We start from the raw sequence: 27,091 nt of genomic DNA on the forward strand, positions 1-27,091 counted from the left end.
AGTGATAACAATATGCAAAGTGATAATTATTGGGTTTAGGTGGATCAAGAAAAGAGTAGAAGAGAAAGAATAAAAAGGGAAAAGACAAAGGCAGGGGAAAAATAAATAAATAAATAAAAAACACAACCACCAGATGTTGCAGGTTGTGTATGGATGTTGCAGGTTGTGTATGGAGGTTGCCGGTTGTGTTGGTGTTGCAAAACCAACTGTAAACTGAAACTCAACCGTAGACACTTGGGAGAAAATAGAACACAAAATGCGGAAAAATCAACGCATAAAAAGCAAAACTCACCCGTAGTGAGAGGGGATAAAAATAACAAAGGCAACTCAAAAAACACGGAAAAAACTCGTCGCTACAGGCAAAAATGCCGCAACAAAACAAAACCTTCCCAAAATAAATGAATAACAGATAGGAAGAGAAACAGATGGAGGAAAACTTGAGATAGGCCAGGTAGCGGCACAGGAGATAGTAACTCGAATAAGTGATAGGATTTGCAAGAGAAATGTAAAGAGAGAGATAGGTGGTGAGACACCTTACAACACAGCACAACGGTAGAGAAAGCAGAGTAGGGCTAAAGTCGTACCGGCATGACCAAAATGAATCAGCAATGATCCGTCTCCACAAGCTTCCTTAAGTTGCAGGCTGTGTGTGGGTGTTGCAGGCTGTGTATGGATGTTGTGTATGGAGGTTGCAGGTTGTGTTGGAGGTTGTGTATGGATGTTGCATGGATGTTGCATGGATAAGTATGGATGTTGCATGGATGAGTATGGATGTTGCATGGATGAGTATGGATGTTCAAATGACAATTATAACAATTATGTATAATATAGTGATAATATGCAATGTGATAATTATTGGGGTTAGGTGGACCAAGAAAAGAGGGGGAGAGAAAGAATAAAAAGGGAAAAGACAAGGGCAGGGGGAAAATAAATAAATAAATATAAAACACAACCACCAGATGTTGCAGGTTGTGTATAGATGTTGCAGGTTGTGTTTGGATGTTGCAGGTTTTTTTTTTTTTTTTTTTTTTTTAATGGCCCACCTCCACCCCCCCCCAATCTTTGGAGGACAACTTTGTTTTTATGTAAATTTCAAATGACAATTATAACAATTATGTATAATATAGTGATAATATGCAAAGTGATAATTATTGGGGTTAGGTGGACCAAGAAAAGAGGAGAAAAGAAAGAATAAAAAGGGAAAAGACAAGGGCAGGGGGAAAATAAATAAATAAATATAAAACACAACCACCAGATGTTGCAGGTTGTGTTTGGATGTTTTTTTTTTTTTTTTTTTTTTTTTTTTAATGGCCCACCTCTTTTTATGTAAAGTTCAAATGACAATTATAACAATTATGTATAATATAGTGATAATATGCAAAGTGATAATTATTGGGGTTAGGTGGACCAAGAAAAGAGGGGGAGAGAAAGAATAAAAAGGGAAAATACAAGGGCAGGGAAAAAAATAAAATAAATGAATAAATATAAAACACAACCACCAGATGTTGCAGGTTGTGTTTGGATGTTGCAGGTTTTTTTTTTTTTTTTTTTAATGGCCCACCTTTACCCCCCATCTTTGGAGGACAACTTTGTTTTTATGTACAGTTCAAATGACAATTATAACAATTATGTATAATATAGTGATAACAATATGCAAATTGATAATTATTGGGTTAGGTGGACCAAGAAAAGAGGAGAAGAGAAAGAATAAATAGGGAAAAGACAAGGGCAGGGGAAAAAAAATAAAATAAATAAAAAACACAACCACCAGATGTTGCAGTTGCAGGTTGTGTATGGAGGTTGCCGGTTGTATTGGTGTTACTGTATTGGTGTTACTGTAAACTGAAACTCAACCGTAGACACTCGGGAGAAAATAGAACACAAAATGCGGAAAAATCAACGCATAAAAAGCAAAACTCACCCGTAGCGAGAGGGGATAAAAATAACAAAGGCAACTCCAAAGACACGGAAAAAACTCGTCGCTACAGGCAAAAATGCCGCAACAAAACAAAACCTTCCCAAAATAAATGAATAACAGATAGGAAGAGAAACAGATGGAGGAAAACTTGAGATAGGCCAGGTAGCGGCGCAGGAGATAGTAACTCGAATAAGGGATTTGCAAGAGAAATGTAAAGAGAGAGATAGGTGGTGAGACACCTTACAACACAGCACAACGGTAGAGAAAGCAGAGAAGGGCTGAAGTCGTACCGGCATGACCAAAACGAATCAGCAATGATCCGTCTCCACAAGCATCCTTAAGTTGCAGGCTGTGTGTGGGTGTTGCAGGCTGTGTATGGAGGTTGTGTATGGAGGTTGCAGGTTGTGTTGCAGGTTGTGTGTGGGTGGGTGTTGCAGGTTGTGTGTGGGTGGGTGTTGCAGGTTGTGTTGTGTATGGATGTTACAGGTGGTGTATGGGTGGGTGTTGCAGGTTGTGTTGTGTATGGATGTTACAGGTGGTGTAGTGTTGGTGTTGCAGGTGGTGTAGTGTTGGTGTTGCAGGTGGTGTAGTGTTGGTGTTGCAGGTGGTGTAGTGTATGGATGTCCGAGGTTGTGTAGGTGTTGGAGGTTGTGTATGGAGGTTGTGTTGGTGATGGAGGTTGTGTATGGAGGGTTGTTTTGGTGTTGGAGGTTGTGTATGGAGGGTTGTGTTGGTGATGGATTTTGTGTATGGAGGTTGTTTTGGTGTTGGAGGTTGAGTATGGAGCAGGGTATCTGCACATTTTTAAATCTCAAATTCAATGACTTTTAAGACCTTTTTAATACCTCTCACAAGAAAAAATAATACCAGGGTTGCGAGTGTAAATTGTTGACGGGGGGGGGGGGGGGGGGGGGGGTGGGTGCACAACCTCGCGAAGCAACAGCATGCGGGGACCTCGCGCAGGGGCGGAGCCACCGCGATTGCGTCATTGTCGGCACGCGAAACCTCGCGACGGTCGCGACGCGTCATGTATAAACAAAGCTTGAGGGGTTACGGCACATGCAGCGCCGTGCGCAGTGCCCTAGTGCCTGTACATTTAAATTGAATGGTCCAATGAAGCTAATTTAAAAATCAGGACATTTCCTCACAGGACGTGAAATACGTCCCGGGAAATACAGACGTTTGGTCGCACTACACAGTAGACAAATCATTTTTGGCACTTACAGTTAAACTGCAGTTAGCAGCGAATGACTCGATATGCATATTACTATTACGAGTGCTATCATATCGCTTGTGTTTTTCAGATTTCATATGAGAATCCAGCGCTTTACAGCCCATTGTACCAAGTTTAAATGTTTTTCGGCAAGTTCACATCGCGCCTCATACGAATCACTGGAAGGTTTCAGCTAGCCACAATATGTTTTCATCCTCCAGCCACTTCACTGAATGGACATTTACCCATGTCTGCATCGGAGCCTTATATTGTTGTTCCCGCCGCAGCCCTCAAATAAGAAAAGCAGCGTGCTGGCAGCTAAAGCATCGTCTGCTGTTTCCACCTGTTAGGTAACGTACTACTGCCATTAGGCGGAGTATACGGCCGTTGCGGAAATGATCTGTGGGATATACATTGGTAAAATAAAACAGAGCAACACACTTTTTAATGCCTCCCCTCCTAAAATTCCAGACATTTAAAGACATTTTTAGACCTTGAATATGTAAAACTAAATTTAAGACATTTTAAGACTTTTTAAGGACCCACGGGTACCCTGGTATGGAGGTTGTTTTGGTGTTGGAGGTTGTGTTTGGAGGTTGTTTTGGTGTTGGAGGTTGTGTTTGGAGGTTGTGTTTGTGTTGGAGGTTGTGTATGGAGGTTGTGTTGGTGATGGAGGTTGTGTTGGTGATGGAGGTAGTGTATGGAGGTTGTTATGGTGTCGGAGGTTGTGTGTGGGTGTCGGAGGTTGTGTGTGGGTGTCGGAGGTTGTGTGTGGGTGTCGGAGGTTGTGTGTGGGTGTCGGAGGTTGAAGGTTGTGTGTGGGTGTCGGAGGTTGCAGGTTGCGTCGGAGGTTGCAGGTTGCGTCGGAGGTTGTGTATGGAGGTTGTTTTGGTGTCGCAGGTGGTGTATGGGTGTCGCAGGTGGTGTATGGGTGTCGCAGGTGGTGTATGGGTGTCGGAGGTTGTGTATGGGTGTCGGAGGTTGTGTATGGGTGTCGGAGGTTGTGTATGGGTGTCGGAGGTTGTGGCGGAGGTTGTGTATGGGTGTCGGAGGTGGTGTCGGAGGTTGTGTATGGGTGTCGGAGGTGGTGTCGGAGGTTGTGTATGGGTGTCGGAGGTGGTGTCGGAGGTTGTGTATGGGTGTCGGAGGTGGTGTATGGGTGTCGGAGGTTGTGTCGGAGGTTGTGTATGGAGGTTGCAGGTTGTGTATGGGTGTCGGAGGTTGTGTATGGGTGTCGGAGGTGGTGTCGGAGGTTGTGTATGGGTGTCGGAGGTGGTGTCGGAGGTTGTGTATGGGTGTCGGAGGTTGTGTCGGAGGTTGCGTATGGGTGTCGGAGGTTGCGTATGGGTGTCGGAGGTTGCGTATGGGTGTCTATGGGTGTCGGAGGTTGTCTATGGGTGTCGGAGGTTGTGTATGGGTGTCGGAAGTTGCAGGTTGTGTATGGGTGTCGGAGGTTGTGTATGGGTGTCGGAGGTTGTGTATGGGTGTCGGAGGTGGTGTATCGATGTTGCAGGTGGTGTATCGATGTTGCAGGTGGTGTATCGATGTTGCAGGTGGTGTATCGATGTTGTGTTGGTGTTGCAGGTGGTGTTGTGTATGGATGTCGGACGTTGTGTTGGTGTTGGAGCTTGTGTATGGAGCTTGTGTTTGTGTTGGAGCTTGTGTTGGTGTTGGAGCTTGTGTTGGTGTTGGAGCTTGTGTTGGTGGTTGTGTATGGAGGTTGTGTATGGAGGTTGCAGGTTAGGGTTAGGGTGAGGTTGTGTTGGAGGTTGTGTAAGGGTGTTGGAGGTTGTGTTGGTGTTGCAGGTGGTGTTGGAGGTTGTGTTGTGTATGGATGTCAGAGGTTGTGTTGCAGGTTGTGTATGGGTGTCGCAGGTGGTGTATGGGTGTCGCAGGTGTCGGATGGGTGTCGGAGGTTGTGGATGGGTGTCGGAGGTTGTGGATGGGTGTCGGAGGTTGTGTCGGAGGTTGTGGATGGGTGTCGGAGGTTGTGTCGGAGGTTGTGTATGGGTGTCGGAGGTTGTGTATGGGTGTCGGAGGTTGTGTATGGGTGTCGGAGGTTGTGTATGGGTGTCGGAGGTTGTGTATGGAGGTTGCAGGTTGTGTATGGGTGTCGGAGGTGGTGTATGGGTGTCGGAGGTGGTGTATGGGTGTCGGAGGTGGTGTATCGATGTTGCAGGTGGTGTATCGATGTTGCAGGTGGTGTATCGATGTTGCAGGTGGTGTATCGATGTTGCAGGTGGTGTATCGATGTTGTGTTGGTGTTGCAGGTGGTGTTGTGTATGGATGTCGGACGTTGTGTTGGTGTTGGAGCTTGTGTATGGAGCTTGTGTTGGTGTTGGAGCTTGTGTTGGTGTTGGAGCTTGTGTTGGTGGTTGTGTATGGAGGTTGTGTATGGAGGTTGCAGGTTAGGGTTAGGGTGAGGTTGTGTTGGAGGTTGTGTAAGGGTGTTGGAGGTTGTGTTGGTGTTGCAGGTGGTGTTGGAGGTTGTGTTGGTGTTGCAGGTGGTGTTGGAGGTTGTGTTGTGTATGGATGTCAGAGGTTGTGTTGCAGGTTGTGTATGGGAGTCGCAGGTGGTGAATGGGTGTCGCAGGTGGTGTATGGGTGTCGCAGGTGGTGTATGGGTGTCGCAGGTGTCGGATGGGTGTCGGAGGGGTGTCGGAGGTTGTGGATGGGTGTCGGAGGTTGTGGATGGGTGTCGGAGGTTGTGGATGGGTGTCGGAGGTTGTGTCGGAGGTTGTGGATGGGTGTCGGAGGTTGTGGATGGGTGTCGGAGGTTGTGTCGGAGGTTGTGTATGGGTGTCGGAGGTTGTGTCGGAGGTTGTGTATGGGTGTCGGAGGTTGTGTCGGAGGTTGTGTATGGGTGTCGGAGGTTGTGTATGGGTGTCGGAGGTTGTGTCGGAGGTTGTGTATGGGTGTCGGAGGTTGTGTCGGAGGTTGTGTATGGGTGTCGGAGGCTGTGTATGGGTGTCGGAGGTGGTGTCAGAGGCTGTGTATGGGTGTCGGAGGTGGTGTCAGAGGCTGTGTATGGGTGTCGGAGGTGGTGTCAGAGGTTGCGTATGGGTGTCAGAGGTTGCGTATGGGTGTCAGAGGTTGCGTATGGGTGTCAGAGGTTGCGTATGGGTGTCAGAGGTTGCGTATGGGTGTCAGAGGTTGCGTATGGGTGTCAGAGGTTGCGTATGGGTGTCAGAGGTTGCGTATGGGTGTCAGAGGTTGCGTATGGGTGTCAGAGGTTGCGTATGGGTGTCAGAGGTTGCGTATGGGTGTCAGAGGTTGCGTATGGGTGTCAGAGGTTGCGTATGGGTGTCAGAGGTTGCGTATGGGTGTCAGAGGTTGCGTATGGGTGTCAGAGGTTGCGTATGGGTGTCAGAGGTTGCGTATGGGTGTCAGAGGTTGCGTATGGGTGTCAGAGGTTGCGTATGGGTGTCAGAGGTTGCGTATGGGTGTCAGAGGTTGCGTATGGGTGTCAGAGGTTGCGTATGGGTGTCAGAGGTTGCGTATGGGTGTCAGAGGTTGCGTATGGGTGTCAGAGGTTGCGTATGGGTGTCAGAGGTTGCGTATGGGTGTCTATGGGTGTCGGAGGTTGTCTATGGGTGTCGGAGGTTGTCTATGGGTGTCGGAGGTTGTCTATGGGTGTCGGAAGTTGCAGGTTGTGTATGGGTGTCGGAGGTTGTGTATGGGTGTCGGAGGTTGTGTATGGGTGTCGGAGGTTGTGTATGGGTGTCGGAGGTTGTGTATGGGTGTCGGAGGTTGTGTATGGAGGTTGCAGGTTGTGTATGGAGGTTGCAGGTTGTGTATGGAGGTTGCAGGTTGTGTATGGGTGTCGGAGGTTGTGTATGGGTGTCGGAGGTTGTGTATGGGTGTCGGAGGTTGTGTATGGGTGTCGGAGGTTGTGTATGGGTGTCGGAGGTGGTGTATCGATGTTGCAGGTGGTGTATCGATGTTGCAGGTGGTGTATCGATGTTGTGTTGGTGTTGCAGGTGGTGTTGTGTATGGATGTCGGACGTTGTGTTGGTGTTGGAGCTTGTGTATGGAGCTTGTGTTGGTGTTGGAGCTTGTGTTGGTGTTGGAGCTTGTGTTGGTGTTGGAGCTTGTGTTGGTGGTTGTGTATGGAGGTTGTGTATGGAGGTTGCAGGTTGTGTATGGAGGTTGCAGGTTAGGGTTAGGGTGAGGTTGTGTTGGAGGTTGTGTAAGGGTGTTGGAGGTTGTGTTGGTGTTGCAGGTGGTGTTGGAGGTTGTGTTGTGTATGGATGTCAGAGGTTGTGTCGGAGGTTGTGTATGGGTGTCGGATGGGGTGTATGGGTGTCGCAGGTGTCGGATGGGTGTCGGAGGGGTGTCGGAGGGGTGTCGGAGGTTGTGGATGGGTGTCGGAGGTTGTGTCGGAGGTTGTGGATGGGTGTCGGAGGTTGTGGATGGGTGTCGGAGGTTGTGTCGGAGGTTGTGGATGGGTGTCGGAGGTTGTGGATGGGTGTCGGAGGTTGTGTCGGAGGTTGTGTATGGGTGTCGGAGGTTGTGTATGGGTGTCGGAGGTTGTGTATGGGTGTCGGAGGTTGTGTATGGAGGTTGCAGGTGGTGTATGGGTGTCGCAGGTGGTGTATGGGTGTCGGAGGTGGTGTATGGGTGTCGGAGGTGGTGTATCGATGTTGCAGGTGGTGTATCGATGTTGCAGGTGGTGTATCGATGTTGCAGGTGGTGTATCGATGTTGCAGGTGGTGTATCGATGTTGCAGGTGGTGTATCGATGTTGCAGGTGGTGTATCGATGTTGTGTTGGTGTTGCAGGTGGTGTTGTGTATGGATGTCGGACGTTGTGTTGGTGTTGGAGCTTGTGTATGGAGCTTGTGTTGGTGTTGGAGCTTGTGTTGGTGTTGGAGCTTGTGTTGGTGGTTGTGTATGGAGGTTGTGTATGGAGGTTGCAGGTTAGGGTTAGGGTGAGGTTGTGTTGGAGGTTGTGTAAGGGTGTTGGAGGTTGTGTTGGTGTTGCAGGTGGTGTTGGAGGTTGTGTTGTGTATGGATGTCAGAGGTTGTGTTGCAGGTTGTGTATGGGAGTCGCAGGTGGTGAATGGGTGTCGCAGGTGGTGTATGGGTGTCGCAGGTGGTGTATGGGTGTCGTAGGTGGTGTATGGGTGTCGCAGGTGTCGGAGGGGTGTCGGAGGTTGTGGATGGGTGTCGGAGGTTGTGTCGGAGGTTGTGGATGGGTGTCGGAGGTTGTGGATGGGTGTCGGAGGTTGTGTCGGAGGTTGTGGATGGGTGTCGGAGGTTGTGTCGGAGGTTGTGGATGGGTGTCGGAGGTTGTGTCGGAGGTTGTGGATGGGTGTCGGAGGTTGTGGATGGGTGTCGGAGGTTGTGGATGGGTGTCGGAGGTTGTGTCGGAGGTTGTGGATGGGTGTCGGAGGTTGTGTCGGAGGTTGTGGATGGGTGTCGGAGGTTGTGTCGGAGGTGGCGTATGGGTGTCGGAGGTGGCGTATGGGTGTCGGAGGTGGCGTATCGATGTTGCAGGTGGCGTATCGATGTTGCAGGTGGCGTATCGATGTTGCAGGTGGCGTATCGATGTTGCAGGTGGTGTTGTGTATGGATGTCGGAGGTTGTGTTGGTGTCGGAGGTTGTGTATGGAGGTTGTGTATGCAGGGTTCCCACACCTTGGTTAACATCAAATTCAAGGACCTTTCAATGACTTTCCAGGACCAACTTCCTCAAATTCAAGGACTGCACCTGCCAGCATTTACCTACTGTTACCCCTGAATATGTTATCAAAAAACGATGTTAATACAACGCAAATTCAAAAGACCGAATGCCATTTCAAGACATGCATCCTGAAATGTTCTGTGCATGACATTAAGCGCTGATTAAACGAAAACTTACTTCACACTCAACATGACTGGCAATTTAGCAGTGGACCTGTGAGAAGGTGACATGCATGTAAAGCCTACCTACAGGAAACACTAGCTTTCGGTGCTGAACAAACAAACAAACAAAGATTTCTCTACAGGAGAATGACCAAACTTTTGCAAAGTAAAAGTCAGCATAGGCCCTGTAGAATCAACATAATTTTAAATGAACTTGTGCTGGCAAAATAATGACACGTTGACAGTAGACAAATAATAATATCAATAATACACATATGCATATACACATACAGTACATACATAAAACAGGAGCAAAGCCAAATAATGAGATTAGAACTATAGATCTCTAGAGAAATCTGGTGTGAGATGATTCTAGCATTTTCTAGATTCTAGTGTTGGTGTTGGAGGTTGTGTATGGAGGTTGTGTTGGTGTTGGAGGTTGTGTTGGTGGTTGTGTATGGAGGTTGCAGGTTGTGTATGGAGGTTGCAGGTTAGGGTTAGGTTGTGTATGGGTGTTGGAGGTTGTGTCGCAGGTGGTGTATGGGTGTCGCAGGTGGTGTATGGGTGTCGCAGGTGGTGTATGGGTGTCGCAGGTTGTGTATGGGTGTCGGAGGTTGCAGGTTGTGTATGGGTGTCGGAGGTTGTGTATGGGTGTCGGAGGTTGTGTATGGGTGTCGGAGGTTGTGTATGGGTGTCGGAGGTTGTGTATGGGTGTCGGAGGTGGTGTATGGGTGTCGGAGGTGGTGTATGGGTGTCGGAGGTGGTGTATGGGTGTCGGAGGTGGTGTATGGGTGTCGGAGGTGGTGTATCGATGTTGCAGGTGGTGTTGTGTATGGATGTCGGAGGTTGTGTTGGTGTTGGAGGTTGTGTATGGAGGTTGTGTTGGTGTTGGAGGTTGTGTATGGAGGTTGTGTATGGAGGTTGCAGGTTGTGTATGGAGGTTGCAGGTTAGGGTTAGGTTGTGTATGGGTGTTTGAGGTTGTGTCGGAGGTGGTGTATGGGTGTCGCAGGTGGTGTATGGGTGTCGCAGGTGGTGTATGGGTGTCGCAGGTGGTGTATGGGTGTCGGAGGTTGCAGGTTGTGTATGGGTGTCGGAGGTTGTGTATGGGTGTCGGAAGTTGCAGGTTGTGTATGGGTGTCGGAGGTTGTGTATGGGTGTCGGAGGTGGTGTATGGGTGTCGGAGGTGGTGTATGGGTGTCGGAGGTGGTGTATGGGTGTCGGAGGTGGTGTATCGATGTTGCAGGTGGTGTTGTGTATGGATGTCGGAGGTTGTGTTGGTGTTGGAGGTTGTGTATGGAGGTTGTGTTGGTGTTGGAGGTTGTGTATGGAGGTTGTGTATGGAGGTTGCAGGTTGTGTATGGAGGTTGCAGGTTAGGGTTAGGTTGTGTATGGGTGTTTGAGGTTGTGTCGGAGGTGGTGTATGGGTGTCGCAGGTGGTGTATGGGTGTCGCAGGTGGTGTATGGGTGTCGCAGGTGGTGTATGGGTGTCGGAGGTTGTGTCGGAGGTTGTGTATGGGTGTCGGAGGTTGTGTATGGGTGTCGGAGGTTGTGTATGGGTGTCGGAGGTTGTGTATGGGTGTCGGAAGTTGCAGGTTGTGTATGGATGTCGGAGGTAGTGTCGGAGGTTGCGTATGGGTGTCGGAGGTGGCGTATGGGTGTCGGAGGTGGCGTATGGGTGTCGGAGGTGGCGTATGGGTGTCGGAGGTGGAGCTGGCGTATGGGTGTCGGAGGTGGCGTATGGGTGTCGGAGGTGGCGTATCGACGTTGCAGGTGGCGTATCGACGTTGCAGGTGGCGTATCGACGTTGCAGGTGGCGTATCGACGTTGCAGGTGGCGTATCGATGTTGCAGGTGGTGTTGTGTATGGATGTCGGAGGTTGCGTATGGATGTCGGAGGTTGCGTATGGGTGTCGGAGGTGGCGTATGGGTGTCGGAGGTGGCGTATGGGTGTCGGAGGTGGCGTATGGGTGTCGGAGGTGGCGTATCGATGTTGCAGGTGGCGTATCGATGTTGCAGGTGGCGTATCGATGTTGCAGGTGGCGTATCGATGTTGCAGGTGGTGTTGTGTATGGATGTCGGAGGTTGTGTTGGTGTCGGAGGTTGTGTATGGAGGTTGTGTATGCAGGGTTCCCACACCTTGGTTAACATCAAATTCAAGGACCTTTCAATGACTTTCCAGGACCAACTTCCTCAAATTCAAGGACTGCACCTGCCAGCATTTACCTACTGTTACCCCTGAATATGTTATCAAAAAACGATGTTAATACAACGCAAATTCAAAAGACCGAATGCCATTTCAAGACATGCATCCTGAAATGTTCTGTGCATGACATTAAGCGCTGATTAAACGAAAACTTACTTCACACTCAACATGACTGGCAATTTAGCAGTGGACCTGTGAGAAGGTGACATGCATGTAAAGCCTACCTACAGGAAACACTAGCTTTCGGTGCTGAACAAACAAACAAACAAAGATTTCTCTACAGGAGAATGACCAAACTTTTGCAAAGTAAAAGTCAGCATAGGCCCTGTAGAATCAACATAATTTTAAATGAACTTGTGCTGGCAAAATAATGACACGTTGACAGTAGACAAATAATAATATCAATAATACACATATGCATATACACATACAGTACATACATAAAACAGGAGCAAAGCCAAATAATGAGATTAGAACTATAGATCTCTAGAGAAATCTGGTGTGAGATGATTCTAGCATTTTCCAAGTTTTGTGATCTACTTAATGAAGAGTAATATGAATTTAATTCATTCATAAAGAGAAAAGAAGGCTTTTAACCACTCCACTTACTGTAGTGAATGTGGTATTTTGCTAAAAGTACGACTACATTTATGGCATCAGAGAAATCCGAACTTTAGTTTTCCGCATAAAGTAAAATGGTATCAAAAGAAAGAATGTTAAGTTTGAGATTAATCGTGTTTCTAGTGCCCATGCAAAAACTTTGTGAATGTTGACATGAAAAAACAAATGCTCCTGGAATTCATCTTCTGATTTACAAAAGGTACATGGATCCACATAATGTTTAAATCTTATCTTATTTATTATTTTGAAATGAGTCTCTTTTACTTTAGAAGATATGGGCCATTTGACAAGCCATTGTGGTTTTATAATTTGTATTAGGATGTTTTGTGAAAGAATCTCTATTACATCTTTTGTCTCATACCATCAGTGATAATCTTGTTATTACACTTGAAGTCAACTAAGTTAGTTATTCACTTTTAACATGGGCATCGAAACAGTCAACTCTGAATATAAAATGACATTTTTGATTAATTGAATTATTGCTAAAGGAATCACTTTGCAGACTTTCTTAAAATCTTTATAAAAACTATCATATCAGATCATATTTTTCAACAAAGGATGAGAAATTTAAAACATTATGACAATCTTTTTCATAGCAATCTTTTGTAAATATTGACTTCCTACCAACTGTGCCCTATTATTCCTTGACTGCGGTCTTCATCCATGTGAAATTTCAAACTCCCCAAAATATTCAAGGACCTTCAAGGACAACTGTCTTTTATGCCTGTTTTCAAAAACTTTCCAGGGCCTTGAACTTATTTTTTCAGATTCACAAACTTTCAAGGATTTCAAGGACCCGTGGGAACCCTGTGTATGGAGGTTGTGTATGGAGGTTGCAGGTTGTGTATGGAGGTTGCAGGTTGTGTATGGAGGTTGCAGGTTGTGTATGGAGGTTGCAGGTTAGGGTTAGGTTGTGTATGGGTGTCGCAGGTGGTGGATGGGTGTCGCAGGTGGTGGATGGGTGTCGCAGGTGGTGGATGGGTGTCGCAGGTGGTGTAGGGGTGTCGCAGGTGGTGTAGGGGTGTCGCAGGTGGTGTAGGGGTGTCGCAGGTGGTGTAGGGGTGTCGCAGGTGGTGTAGGGGTGTCGCAGGTTGTGTCGGAGGTTGTGTATGGAGGTTGCAGGTTGTGTATGGGTGTCGGAGGTTGTGTATGGAGGTTGCAGGTTGTGTATGGGTGTCGGAGGTTGTGTATGGAGGTTGCAGGTTGTGTATGGGCGTACCTGAATCGTTGGCCTGCCCCACTCCTCCTCTGCTCTGGATCTGGCCCAGTCTGGCCTAGACGGAGGTGTTCCAGTGTGCCAACTCCAACTGTAGTGCCTGTAGTGCCACTAACACACACACACACACACACAGACACACACACAGACACACACACAGATAGAGGGAGAGAGGGTTATCCTCACCGGTCCTGCTCTTTCACAGCTCGGACCAGGTTGGAATCCAGTTGCTGCTCCGCCCTCAGCACACGGTTCAGCTCGGTCTGCTCCAGACGCAGGTCACACAGAGATGGCACTACCTGCTGGGGTCAAAAGGCCCACGTCAGAGGTCACCACTTATTAGGGGCAAAAATGTCATTAAGGAGGAAGAATGTGTCCAGGTATATGCGCATGCGTATGTGTGTGTGTGTGTGTGAGAGAGAGAGACCTGCTGGCTGTCTCCTCCGATGATGGTCCTCTCTCTCTGGGGAAGGGAGCGGAAGCTCTTCTCTTCCCCAGGCTGCGAGTGCCCGTCCTGGGCTGCAGACAGCTGCCTCTCGCCCCTCTGTGTCAAACGATCCTGGAGCTCCTATGAGGGAGTAGAGCATAGGTTAAAGCAAGAAATTTTCATTTGACTGAAATTTTTTCCTGGCAAAAGACAATGCCAGCAATTACTGACAATGTGGTGTAGTTGGGACAAGGCCTCTTTTGCCTAATTCTACACAATAAACACATTTATAAAGTATATTTATCTAAACAGCCTGTGTAAGGAGAGAAGAGAGAATCTATGAAGCAACAAAATGCAACACCTGAGCAATAAATGTACATAAATGTTTATATAATGGAGTTATCTGGGGGTGCTCTTCCAGAAAATTATTTAAAGATCAAGTCAAATTTAGTCAATCCTGGTGAGTTTTAAAAGGTATGAAGCTCTCTTGTTTTTATCAGATTCACTATCGCAAAAACATAAGCCGTAAGATTACCTGCTTTAAGTAGGTATGTTACAAAAAAATTAAATATCCAAAAATGGCAAATTAAATCACACCACTGGATAGAGCTTTTAAATACAAACAGAACAACACCATCCATGTTAACACTGGAGTTCCTGAGATCTCAAGGTCCTGAGGACATCACCCCTCCTTCTCCTGCCCAATTAGCAGGACCATACATATGTTAATTTCAGAGAAAGACAGGAGGAGAAAGACAGGCAGGAGCTCTGTGGTGCACCAAGTCTGTTTGTAGTCTGCTACTACTAATATGCTGTGTAAATATATTACATACTGCTAAATGTTTGTTGTATTCAGAGCAAATCAGATTAAAACAAAGTTGTTTAGCAGCACATGTATTTGATCCTCTCATTGCTTTTATTGAGTATAATCTGTCTAGAATAGATTCAATCTATTGATCTAAATAAATAGATAATGATAAATAGATATATATAATAATCTATAATGTATAATAATAATATATAATGCTAGGGTTCCTTTTGCTTTCTCAGAGTCTGATGTATCCATGACATTACAAGACATTACAAGTCAAGTTGATAAGGAGACAAACCAAGTGCTGAGGTTAAACAAAAATGTGAGGTACACTGTAAAAAATGAATTTTGTTGTCGATAAATATAATAGTGAATTGTGCAACATTACAATATACAATAAGTTATCGGCTGCAGTGGGTAATTTTAGGTATAATCCACACCGACTACGTAATTTTTGCAGTACAGAACATACTTCAGAAATGCTATGAAATTCTACTAAACATTCTGCACATCATGTAGTACAAAATCTTAAGTAAAAGCATACTACATTCAAGGAGAAACAGATGAGAAACACAGATGAGGAGAAACAAAGATGGAGATGAGGAGGAACAGAAATAAACAGAGAGACGAGGGAAAGAGTTATGGGAGAGAGAATATCAGAGATAAAGACAAACATGCATGTTTGTTTTTTGGTTGGTTTTTTTTGTTTGTTTTTACGACAATCGCTTGTTCATGAAAATAACTTTTCACAAAGACACACTTCTCACAAAAGACAAACACTGTCTTGAGACTTTGAGGTCAAGTTAAAGGCCTCAAAGGCCTGTGCATGTAGATCTTGGGTTTCGCGCTCTACATCACAGAACATCACGTCAGACAGCCCAAACAACCACCATGAACACAGCAGGCAGGGGCTCCCGTTATGGGACTCAATAATGTTACATTGTCTAAGAATCCAGTTATTCATTATTGTCCAGTGCTGTAACACGGTTCTGGAGAAGCAGATGTACCCTTATTTGGGTATGATTCATCTGAACTGAACTGAGAGTGAGTGAGTGAGTGAGTGAGTGAGTGAGTGAATGAGTGAGAGAGAGAGAGAGAGAGAGAGATGGAAAGGGGGAGAGAGGGTGAGAGAGATGGAGACAGGGTGGGGGAGATGGAAAGGGGGGGGGAGAGAGAGAGAGAGAGAGAGAGAGAGAGAGAGAGAGAGAGGGAGGGAGATGGGGACAGGGAAGGGGAGATATGTGATTGTGTTACCCACAGAGAACACAAACACCATTGGTGGGGATGTTAACACACACACACACACACACACACACACACACACACACACACTCGCAAGTGCGCACGCTACACAAAGACGCAGTCAGCAAACCAAACACTTGAACACAATAACTCATTCAACACAACAACCATTTTAAAACCTCTGAAACATCCAATTTCAACTTATACAGATACTGCAAACACACACAGAACACACAAACACACCTCTACATGGAGCTACTGTGTATAAAAAGCACATACAAATACTTTCATTCACCTAATAAAATAGCTCTAATAATGGGCTTATTTACAGGCTAATACTCGCACGCTCACAGAGAGAGAGAGAGAAAACAGTCTGTTCCTTCTTATGTTCTTAATGTTGTAGGGGATACTATACTCAAGGCAGACAGAGGTGCATGAATAACTAGTAAATGGTTTGTGTGTGTGTGTGTGTGTAAGAGAACAGAAAAAGCAGGGCAACAAACAGCTGGACTGATGACTGGACACAAGCAGTGAACACCACACACCATTACCCCCAATACTCCACACATATGAGGACGGTGCAGCCTTTAGAAACACTGCATAATTACCCAGAATTCCTTCACACACTATAAAATGGAGACCCTTTTTAAACCTCACCTCAAGCAATGGAATAAATGCTGCTTCCCTTGAAACAAACATAACCAATTTTGCACATGGCTGAAAATATACAGCAATGTGGATATTCCCCAAGGACATGTGGAAATACAGAGCTGCATTATGACTAGTCTTGGTGGGGAACTTGGGTAATGTAGTCCCCAATACAGGTACTGGGATTTATATGCACGTGTTTCTGTGGAAGACCATGAGAGTGTGTGTGTGTGAGCAAGTCTGCATGTTCAAATGCTTGTGTGTCTTCAGGACTCCCCAGATCAAACAGTAGGAATTTTATCAGTGAATGTGTAAATTTGTGTGCGTGTGAAGGAGAGTGAGAGAAAGAAACAAAGAAAAAAAGAGAGTCTGTGCGAGCCTCTCTTGGCTCAGATAGCAGTGTTTCGCTTATTGCGCGCGCGCGTGTGTGTGTGTGTGTTTGAAGGCGTAGAGCACACACACACACACTCCATTAGCTACATTAGTCACCTGTTCCTCACATCCTTCAAAGATCAGGGTTAGGAACAGCAGGGTAACGCAGACTACTGCCATTGTAAATCGTACAAAACACAAACACGGCCCGCTCACGTCGCGGTTACGCTCGAGTCTGAGCGCTACACGCCGCGTTTATCCTCCCCAAACTACAGACCTGGACTACATCTCGCACGTCCAAGCGACTCAGGACGGGGTGACCTACCTGTTTCATGCCTTTCGTCGTGAAACCACACACAGAGTTGGGGCTTTTTCCGCCAGCGCCGTTTCCCGTTTGTGAGGAACTTGACGTTGCGCGGCAAATACTCGCTCACCAAATCGAATGAATTGTGCAATAATACTAATCGATTCCCTCCTCATACGTAACAAATGGTTGTAATTTAGAGTCAGGGGCGGACTGGCATACATTACTATTGGGGATATATTTATATAGCGCTTTATATAGCGGGCCGATGGGTTAGTGCAATGATCTATATTACTGGATTGGACATCGCCTGTTGCCGCTATAGCTAGCGATGCGCCGCCCTCGGCGCCATTACTATGCATTGAGTCATGTCAGCAAAGCAGTGTCGTTCCTATGTGGGATGTGCATCCATCTGTCACAAAACAGTCCTAGCGCCCTTATTTCTTATCCGATTTTGATAAAATATGGCTTAAATTAAAGGTGAGAATATTGCCGATGTTGTGATATGTAAAACTTCGTATTATCCCAAGAGATAAATTTATAAGCAGTCTGGGAAGTTTTCAATTTAGGTAAAATTTTTACAAAACCTTGCATAAAGCCCTTTTCTTTCACCTGGCTAAAACTAAATAACACATGTATGTCATGTTTTTGTTATTCAATCATAATTATGGTAAAAAGTTGTAAATAAATAACTTTGATAAGTTTTAATTATGATCACAATTCTGATATTGAAAGTCAAATTTATGAGTTTATCTCTTTATTTGTCAACTCTCCCCGTTACAGCTGTAGTTTTCATCAATTCTTTAAGTGCAATACCTCTTATATATGTTCAAGTATATGAGATGGCATCAGTGTGGAGGAGCATCTTTGAGCAATACATGGCTAAATGTGCGTGAAATTGCGTCAGATCACCACCAGATGTCACTTATTACTTATACTGAAGCCTTGATGCTTCTAATCATTTTCGGCACAATTTTAAGGAAAGCCTCAACGCTTCATAAGGCCTCATTTGCCCATCACCAGGGGCGGACTGGGGAGAAAAAGTGGCCCGGGAGTTCCTGACAGACTGGCCCACTAATATATATATATATATATATATATATATATATATATATATATATATATATATATATATATATATATATATCTGTATGTGTGTGTGTATTAGTGTTGCCACCTGTCCCGGTTTTACCGGGCTGTCCCGGTTTGTCCCGGTTATTCTTCTTTTTAATATTCGGTCCCGGCAAAAAACCTAGGTTAGTTCAAACCACGATTCAGACTGTTCCTGCACACTTTAAATCTGTTTTTTTTTTATCGCTGTGTCCATTTTAAACCCCTCCGGTAACATTTTACGTTCGCCACCCCCCCCCCCCCCCTTACGTTCGCCCCAAGTTGTTTTACGCAAAGTGCATCCAAAGAACAACCTACAACTCTAACGTGGGTATTTCTTCCTCTTACCTATATTTGGTGGTTAGTTTTAATCCAAGAATTTCAATAGCTTAAAAAAAAAAACTGTGTGCAGTGCTCTGGAACCTTTAAGACCGCCACTTACGTCCGTGTTAATCGTGTTAAGGTAATTTGTACATGGTGCTTTAGACGTTGCAGAGGCGACAGCAGTACATTTAAAATAACATGTTATCTACAATTTAAACTGCTGTATGTTTTCGTAGTCCGGCCCGGATTTTCTGGGACAAGTTGTTTTTTTCTGATCTCCGCCCTACCGTCAGCCCGCATCAGCTGGCCCAGTCCGTGGCCCGGTCCAACTCGTTCATGTGTTTACAGGCTGAGTCCGCGGCCGCGCAGGTTAGTCTGACTGGAGCGGGGGAGGTAATAACACCGTTAAACAGCAGCGTGACTACGAGCCGGGGCCGCAGTGCGCGGCAGTGGCTCCTCCACCGGCCGAGTTAAACCACCGGCGGCCCACCGGCCCACTAACCCATCGGCCCACCGGGGAAATCCCCGGTAGCAATGCATGCCAGTCCGCCCCTGCCCATCACTAATTGTAACTTTTTACTTCGACAATGTCTTGGTGCTGATTCTAAATCCATGACCAAACGAGGTAAATATCGCGAAAATATAAAACAAAAATATGGAATAGTGGTCTTTAAACTGTGGCGGTATAACGATATCATATGACATGGGTAAAATGGCGGGCGTAGCATGTCTGAGGTTGTGAAAACTGCCCTGTCTCCTACTGAAAGAACGCACTGCACTGAAATTGAGTGCCTACTGTTTAACTGAGTGTTTGGTACTTTTCAGTTGGGTTGCAATAGTCTCCCCAGTCGTCTATGTATTGAATTCCGTTTTACTTACTTTCATTAAAACCACATTCTCCTGCGCTTGCGTCCAGTCAGCCCGTTTAAATCGTTATCTAATCTATAGCTATTAAACTTTGTTACGGTGGGCCACAACTGCTCACTCCTTCTGTTGTAAATGTCTGCATGTGTGCACACTGGTCTGTTCATTTATTTTCTTTCATTAAGTGCTACTTCTTTCCCCTCATAGGTGCAAGGTAAATCATTAGGAATGGGCGGTTTGACACCGAGGCTTCGAAGCTTGTGTCACTTTCCCCAACACCTGCTGATTCGACACAGTGTACCGGAGCATGTATTGAAGTCGCTACTGTCACGTGACTATGACATTTGAAGCTTCGAACGCGTCAATGAATCACCGAAAATGTGCGGGACTGTCGAGACTCTCCTTGTGATCCAAGGGTTGCTACATATATTAACATTAATTCAGTGTAAAAAAACATTTGCAACAATTGTGAACCGTTAAAGAAGCATGTGACCTTTTGTTTTTGAAATGTACATGCATGACCGTTATGTTTTAGACAGTCAGATCTACAAAGTTTTTTCTTTGTCTTTTTAAATTAACATTATATGTCCAAATCTATGTGTATCTAAGTAGAAACCATTCACTTATAATGAATCCATTCAGCCACTTTAAGTTGAACCCATTGATCACACAGATGTGTACATGCACTCACACAGCCGATTATTGCCAATAGAACAGGACTCTATATTAACATTAAGGTGCTGGCACCATGCCTAATGCCAGCCATATACCAACAAAAGCAGGACAAACTCCTTTTAATGCTCTTGATTTCAGAAGAAAGAATGACTAAACATGTGTCTTTATATACTGCGTGTGTATGTATGTGAATTTATTTTCTTTGTTTTGTTTTTATGCAGTGTCTAGACAACAGCTGGATGAAGCCTTACTGGACATGATCATTATTGATTGTCATCGCCAATTGTGGACAATATTTAGCTTTTATCAAGCTATTGGACCCCACGTACATTGTTCCAAGCAGAAAAGCGTTGAAGGAGAAACTTGATAAGAAATACAAGGTGACCAAGGTGAATGCTATATCAGAGATGGGGAATAATCTCAATTTCCCCAAACCCACACTGCACCCCACCTTGCTGAAGTTAAAGAAACACTAATGGCTGAATGGGGAATCAGATCCAAAGTTAAAAGCCTGGTAACTGACTGCTGTAAACATGATTGCGTGTTTCAATGACAAGTTTGCTGTAATCGAGAAGATGGCTGCACTAAACATAAGCTGATACAGGAGGTGGACACTCGCTGGACCAGTTTGTTCAGCATGTTACAAAGGCTTTATGAACAACGGGAGCCACTGGCAGCATATCTCACCAGCCTGAACACTGATCATGTGGCCTTCTCTTCAGAGGAATTTAAAACAATCAGTCGGTGTGTTCAAGTACTCTGGCCAATCCATCAAGCAACAGTGGAGTTGTCTGAGGAGAAAAGAGTATCTGGCTCTAGTCATTCCTTTGGTCAAGATGTTAAAACACCATAGTGTCAGACAATGTGCCCTTAATATGCATCACATCGGTGCAGAACTGGCCAACATCATCAATTTGAAAGACAAGTTTGCTGTAATCGAGAAGATGGCTGCACTGTCATTATCCACATTGCTAGACCCTAGATACAAACAACTGGGATTTTGTCATTTGAGCAATGCCCAGGCAGCTGTGGACAGGCTAACCAGAGAATGTCCCAGCTTCATTGTGCCTGCAGTGCCCCAGGAATCTGCCCCACCAGATGTACTGGACCAGGATCTCTGGGGCGTTCTGGACAGCCATGAGGAGGCAGAGCAGCGGGCACCCAATGCAACTAGCAGAGGTAAATATTTATTGCCGATTATCTTTGGAAGGATGGATGGAGGAAATACTATATTGTAATTATTCTATTTTCCTTCTAATTTAGATACCTAAGAGATGCACACGTGTCAAGGGTGGGGGACCCCCCGAAGTACTGGGCTGAACACAAACCAGTGTATCCTCACCTTTTTCAAGTTGCTCTCCGGTACCTCTGCACCCCAACCTCATCTGTGCCATGTGAAAGTGTGTTTTCAAAGGTTAGAGAAATAGTAAGCCAAAGAAGAAAAAGTCTTAGTCCCAACAGTTATGAAACTTCTTTGTAACACTGTTCATCTAGTCTCAGTTTAGAGCCCATTTGTGGTTTGCAAAAATCTACACCTCTGCTTTACATGGCTGTGTTTGTATTTCACCACACACGTTCAAATGCCAGGGTCACTATGCACTGACATATTTCTTCTATTCATATTCTTTAAAATATATATATATATTTATATATAGAATGTGGTTTTCAATAATGACAACAACCAAGTATTTATTGAATCACTTTAATAATTAAATATGGTTATCAGCAGATCAGAACAGATATTGGGTGACCAGCGTACAGGCTGTAACAATTTATTTCAGCCACCAGACGTCTCTGGTCCTGATCACAGGCACAATCTGGAAGAAGCTTCCAAAGCTTCAGGGAGGCTTCAGTCGCCCATCACTAAATCATCCCCCTTGTATCTAACTGCTCTTTTTCCTCCATTCTCCCACAGATGCCGATTTACTCTTTGATTTTTCCAACATCGCATCACCACAAAAACCATCCGCACATGATCTGGGAGGATGTGTGCATGTTTCACAACAAGCTGGTTCCAGCACTAAACAGTATTTTACTGCACAGTTTCAAGAGGCAGACTGCACTTCACGTGTTGTGGTCTTTGCACCACATCACCATGACTTCTTCAGTCATGCAAAAAAGGACAAGTATCCTACATTTTAACCTATTCATACATTGATTACATGACAGTACTGTGTTCATAAAATGTATTATAATACTCCCATCACACTTGCTTGGTTTCCAGAAATCCAATTCTGCTCACGTCACCTCAAGTCCCTCCCGACACCATGAGGGTGGAAATGACATCATGGTCAAAAGGCATTCACAACCCAGTTACCTCAGAAAACTCAACTTTGCCTTTGATACCACCCCACCACACTCACCAAAAACCCTAATGGACATCCTGCAATATCCAGACCAGTTCCAATGTGTAAGTCCCACCACACTCACTACTTACCCATATGCTCTATTTGAACACACTTTCACTACTGCGCCATGTGTACATTTTGGCTCTAATATTTGCACTTGTATTTTTACATAAACCATATTATGCATTTTAAACTATTACCTAATGATCCTTCTAATATTTTTTTTGAGGGAGCAGAGTCAAGAATTTACAAAAAGCAACATGGCCACACCACTCAGTCTTGTGTGCGGTGTCTGACAAGACGGCTTCATTGCATCTTGCAGTCTGGGGCACCCATACATTCCACATTCAAAACTGGTACCATTTCACTGACGTCTCTGTGCGGATCTTCCTGGGATGGACAACACTGACAATTCCTTACAAGCTCTACCTCACGCCGGCCCATCAGTGGATCCTGTTGCAGAGGACATCATAACCACTGAAGGTGAAATAACAATGGTCGACTTCCAAGTACAACACCTCTGCCCAAATGGACACCCTCAAGAACCGCAGAGACCAAAGATAGAGCCACTGTCACCACAGAGGGCTCCAGAGTCTTTACAACTTGACCAACCACCTGAAGCTCCTTTGAAGATGCTGTTCTAGAGCACTGACTTCAATCTGACTTCTAAGACATTTGTAAGGAACAAAATGTAGGAACAACAATGTTGGCACTATGAAAAGTTAGCAGGAGTGCATTATTGTTTTCTTTGCCTTATTGTATTACTGCTGTTATGTACTACAGCCATTACATCTTTGTACTTACTGTTTCTTTGAATGCATTTTTTTACAAAATGTACAAGGACTACACCATTTGCTTTATGGCATTATGTACAATTTGATTTCACAATACTTATTGCCACCTTTTGTTACAACTTTTTATTAATAAACATGCATAATCGCACATTTCCAACTTTGTGATATTCTACTCCCACTCAACCCAACACTGAATCTCATGCAAATTCTAACTTTGAACATGTGCTCTCTTCCTCCCAATTTACTCTTCTCTGTAACAATCTTGCAGTCTGCACACCATTTTACTATGTCTCAATGTCTCAACACTTCCACTCTCACACCTGCCCTTACATACCTCTTCCAAATTTCAGTAGTTACACTCACACGCCTACCTACAGGCGTCACATACACAGGGTTGCCAACTCACGCATTGTCAGGCCTGCCTCCCTCCTGTTGGCCATGTCTTCCGTTTGTCTTTTATTTTGAAATTCCTCATTGTGTCTGACTTCACTCCCCTGCCTTGTTTTCTGCCCCTCGTTATTGCTTTCTGCTGTGTCTTGTTGAGTCCCTTGGTTGGTTAGTGTATTTAAGTCTTGTGTTTAGTCTCTTGTGTTGTCGGTTATTGTAAGTACTTCTTGCTCGTATACCTGTTGGTTTCTTGGTGTTCTCTGTTTGTATTTTTAGCCTGTTTGTACTCTGTTCTTTGATGTTCTCTTTCAGTTGTACTTCAGATTGTGGTTTTTCTAGTTATATGCTTGTTGATGTCTTTCCTTTTCTGTAGTCATGTTCCCCCAGTTATGTTAGTGTTTGGTTCCTATGTTGGATGTTGTTTGATGATTCTTGGTGTATGTTTTGTGTGCTTTGTGTATATGTATCATTAAACCTTTGTTCAGTCCGCATCTGCGTTCAGCCCTCTGTCCTAGTTGTCACACGCATAGAGCGTGAGACACACACATTTGACTGTCTTCGCACGCTCACACATTCGATTTCTCACGCTGTAAAAAAATTAGTTTATCTAGTCTATTTACCTCTGATCCATATCTATGATTCAATGATTTACTAGTTCGCTGTTAGTTTATGGTAATGGACCCAAGTGCCTAGTTCGTGTTAACTCGCATGCAACGCAATAAACGAGAGAAAACCAAAACACTCGTGGAAATATTCGATGCAGATAATGGGGGAGAACTGGAAATAATCGTGGATATTTGATGCGAAAAAAAAAAACCGAGAGAACGGAAATAGTCGCGGAATAAAATCAACGTGGACTAAACGGGGAGAACTGAAACCAAAGAGCAACAAAATACGCCAGGGGAAGCAACTGGCTGGCAAACACCGCGAAGAACAAAAAAACCCTTCCCAAAAACAAAACCAAATTGTATAGGAAAAAATGACAGTGGGAGGAAAACTTGAGAAGCCAGGAAGTGGCGCAGGAGGTAAGTACTCGAATAGACAGAATAACAGAAGAAAAAAAAAAAACGTGAGACACCTTAATGCAGAAAGAAACAGGCTGAAGTTTGGCAGCAAAGTAGACCGACAACTCAGCAGTGAGACACTGCATCTGTCTTCCTTAAAAAACAAGGAAGACAGGTGCAGGTCATCACCGCTGATTGACTCGTGGATTCCTCCTGGTGGCGACAAAAGGATCACCCCTGAGCCAGCCCTGACTGTGGGATTCCTAGTATTTTTGTAAGGTTTTTACTTGAGGCCAAATAGAGACAAAAGGGAAGAGGCAGACCCAAAAGATAGCGCTCCATATCTCTCCAAAGAGAGCCACCTTTTTCTGTAAAGTAAAACATTAACCCCCTTACCTGTGCTGCCTAATAATACCAAAGGATATTGGGGCATCTAAGTCCAACAGTACAACAGTGACATGCAGCCTAGATTGCCTATTGCTCCAAAGAAAACTAAGAGTCTTTAAGTAAGAAAATAAATTACTTGAAGGAGGTAATGCAGATTTTGCATGTATCTCCTTTTTTTTAATGTATTAGCAACATTGGTATAGATGCCCATTTGTCAAGTGAATTTGAAATGTCTTGTAACAAAGGTTTGTAGCTATATTCTCTAAACTTGGTACAATCTGAATGCCTAAATATGTGAAACATTCCTCAACTTTGAATTGGTGTATCGCCTCTGGTGGGTTTTTTTCCTCCTTTGATTTAATAGCATTATAGAAGTTTTAGGTTTATTAATCTTATTACCTGAAATCGCCCCAAAGGTGGTAATTAAATCCAACAAAGCAGGAATAGAAGTTTCTGGATCTATAAGAAAAAGAGTGACATCATCTGCATATAACGCTAGGCGGTGTTCCTGTTCTCCTGTAGTTATTCCAGAAATGTTGGTATGATTCCTTAATGCAATTGCAAATAGTTCTATAGCCAGAAACAACAGTGGGGACAAAGGTCCCCCTGTCTGCACCCCTGCATCATATGAATAGATTTTGATATGTTTCCATTGGTCAGTATTTCTGCATATTGTTCTGTATACAACCTTGGAACTCGTCCGCCTCAGTACTCGACATATTCAGAGTTTTATTTAGAGATATGGGGGCCATATTTATATATAAAATGTAGATTATTAATTTATAATGGAGATTATTAATCCACCTGACCTAATTAAGAGTAAAATAAATGATTGCCACCTCGGTTCATAGTGCTGAACCGTTATAATATTTGCACTTGTATTTTTACATAAACCATATTATGCATTTTAAACTATTACCTAATGATCCTTCTAATATTTTTTTTGAGGGAGCAGAGTCAAGAATTTACAAAAAGCAACATGGCCACACCACTCAGTCTTGTGTGCGGTGTCTGACAAGACGGCTTCATTGCATCTTGCAGTCTGGGGCACCCATACATTCCACATTCAAAACTGGTACCATTTCACTGACGTCTCTGTGCGGATCTTCCTGGGATGGACAACACTGACAATTCCTTACAAGCTCTACCTCACGCCGGCCCATCAGTGGATCCTGTTGCAGAGGACATCATAACCACTGAAGGTGAAATAACAATGGTCGACTTCCAAGTACAACACCTCTGCCCAAATGGACACCCTCAAGAACCGCAGAGACCAAAGATAGAGCCACTGTCACCACAGAGGGCTCCAGAGTCTTTACAACTTGACCAACCACCTGAAGCTCCTTTGAAGATGCTGTTCTAGAGCACTGACTTCAATCTGACTTCTAAGACATTTGTAAGGAACAAAATGTAGGAACAACAATGTTGGCACTATGAAAAGTTAGCAGGAGTGCATTATTGTTTTCTTTGCCTTATTGTATTACTGCTGTTATGTACTACAGCCATTACATCTTTGTACTTACTGTTTCTTTGAATGCATTTTTTTACAAAATGTACAAGGACTACACCATTTGCTTTATGGCATTATGTACAATTTGATTTCACAATACTTATTGCCACCTTTTGTTACAACTTTTTATTAATAAACATGCATAATCGCACATTTCCAACTTTGTGATATTCTACTCCCACTCAACCCAACACTGAATCTCATGCAAATTCTAACTTTGAACATGTGCTCTCTTCCTCCCAATTTACTCTTCTCTGTAACAATCTTGCAGTCTGCACACCATTTTACTATGTCTCAATGTCTCAACACTTCCACTCTCACACCTGCCCTTACATACCTCTTCCAAATTTCAGTAGTTACACTCACACGCCTACCTACAGGCGTCACATACACAGGGTTGCCAACTCACGCATTGTCAGGCCTGCCTCCCTCCTGTTGGCCATGTCTTCCGTTTGTCTTTTATTTTGAAATTCCTCATTGTGTCTGACTTCACTCCCCTGCCTTGTTTTCTGCCCCTCGTTATTGCTTTCTGCTGTGTCTTGTTGAGTCCCTTGGTTGGTTAGTGTATTTAAGTCTTGTGTTTAGTCTCTTGTGTTGTCGGTTATTGTAAGTACTTCTTGCTCGTATACCTGTTGGTTTCTTGGTGTTCTCTGTTTGTATTTTTAGCCTGTTTGTACTCTGTTCTTTGATGTTCTCTTTCAGTTGTACTTCAGATTGTGGTTTTTCTAGTTATATGCTTGTTGATGTCTTTCCTTTTCTGTAGTCATGTTCCCCCAGTTATGTTAGTGTTTGGTTCCTATGTTGGATGTTGTTTGATGATTCTTGGTGTATGTTTTGTGTGCTTTGTGTATATGTATCATTAAACCTTT

General features: G+C 44.5%; 1 protein-coding gene and 1 long non-coding RNA gene across 14 annotated transcripts in view; one reads left to right on the forward strand and one right to left on the reverse strand.

Moving 5' to 3' along the window:
• The window catches only part of LOC143493056 (complement C3-like), a 39,989-nt gene extending 22,830 nt beyond the window's left edge, over positions 1 to 17,159 (reverse strand). For 6 of the 7 annotated variants that reach the window (XR_013125323.1, XR_013125324.1, XR_013125321.1 and 3 more), the window contains exons 1-3: positions 16,841 to 17,159; positions 13,443 to 13,583; positions 13,019 to 13,317 (exon numbers count right to left, since the gene is read on the reverse strand). Coding sequence is in view for 1 of the 7 variants with exons in the window: in XM_076991161.1 (XP_076847276.1) it covers positions 13,198 to 13,314; positions 13,443 to 13,583; positions 16,841 to 16,849 (267 nt within the window). In the remaining 6 variants the exon portion in view is untranslated. Of the gene's footprint in view, positions 1 to 11,109; positions 13,318 to 13,442; positions 13,584 to 16,840 lie in introns of those variants that run through there. The other variant, XM_076991161.1, reaches the window with a different exon arrangement.
• Positions 16,372 to 23,810, forward strand: LOC143493057 (uncharacterized). 7 transcript variants are annotated; one of them, XR_013125329.1, is made up of 6 exons: positions 16,372 to 16,431; positions 19,325 to 19,497; positions 20,014 to 20,971; positions 21,056 to 21,154; positions 21,708 to 22,202; positions 22,377 to 23,810. It is a non-coding gene; the product is annotated as an uncharacterized LOC143493057 (long non-coding RNA). The 7 variants fall into 7 exon arrangements; XR_013125327.1 differs by lacking the exon at positions 16,372 to 16,431 and adding an exon at positions 18,195 to 18,256; XR_013125331.1 differs by lacking the exon at positions 16,372 to 16,431 and adding an exon at positions 18,211 to 18,878 and having other exon boundaries at positions 19,325 to 19,533.
• Positions 23,811 to 27,091: the final 3,281 nt, after the last annotated feature.

The sequence above is a fragment of the Brachyhypopomus gauderio genome, unplaced genomic scaffold (assembly GCF_052324685.1).
Source record: "Brachyhypopomus gauderio isolate BG-103 unplaced genomic scaffold, BGAUD_0.2 sc81, whole genome shotgun sequence".
NCBI lineage: Eukaryota > Metazoa > Chordata > Actinopteri > Gymnotiformes > Hypopomidae > Brachyhypopomus > Brachyhypopomus gauderio.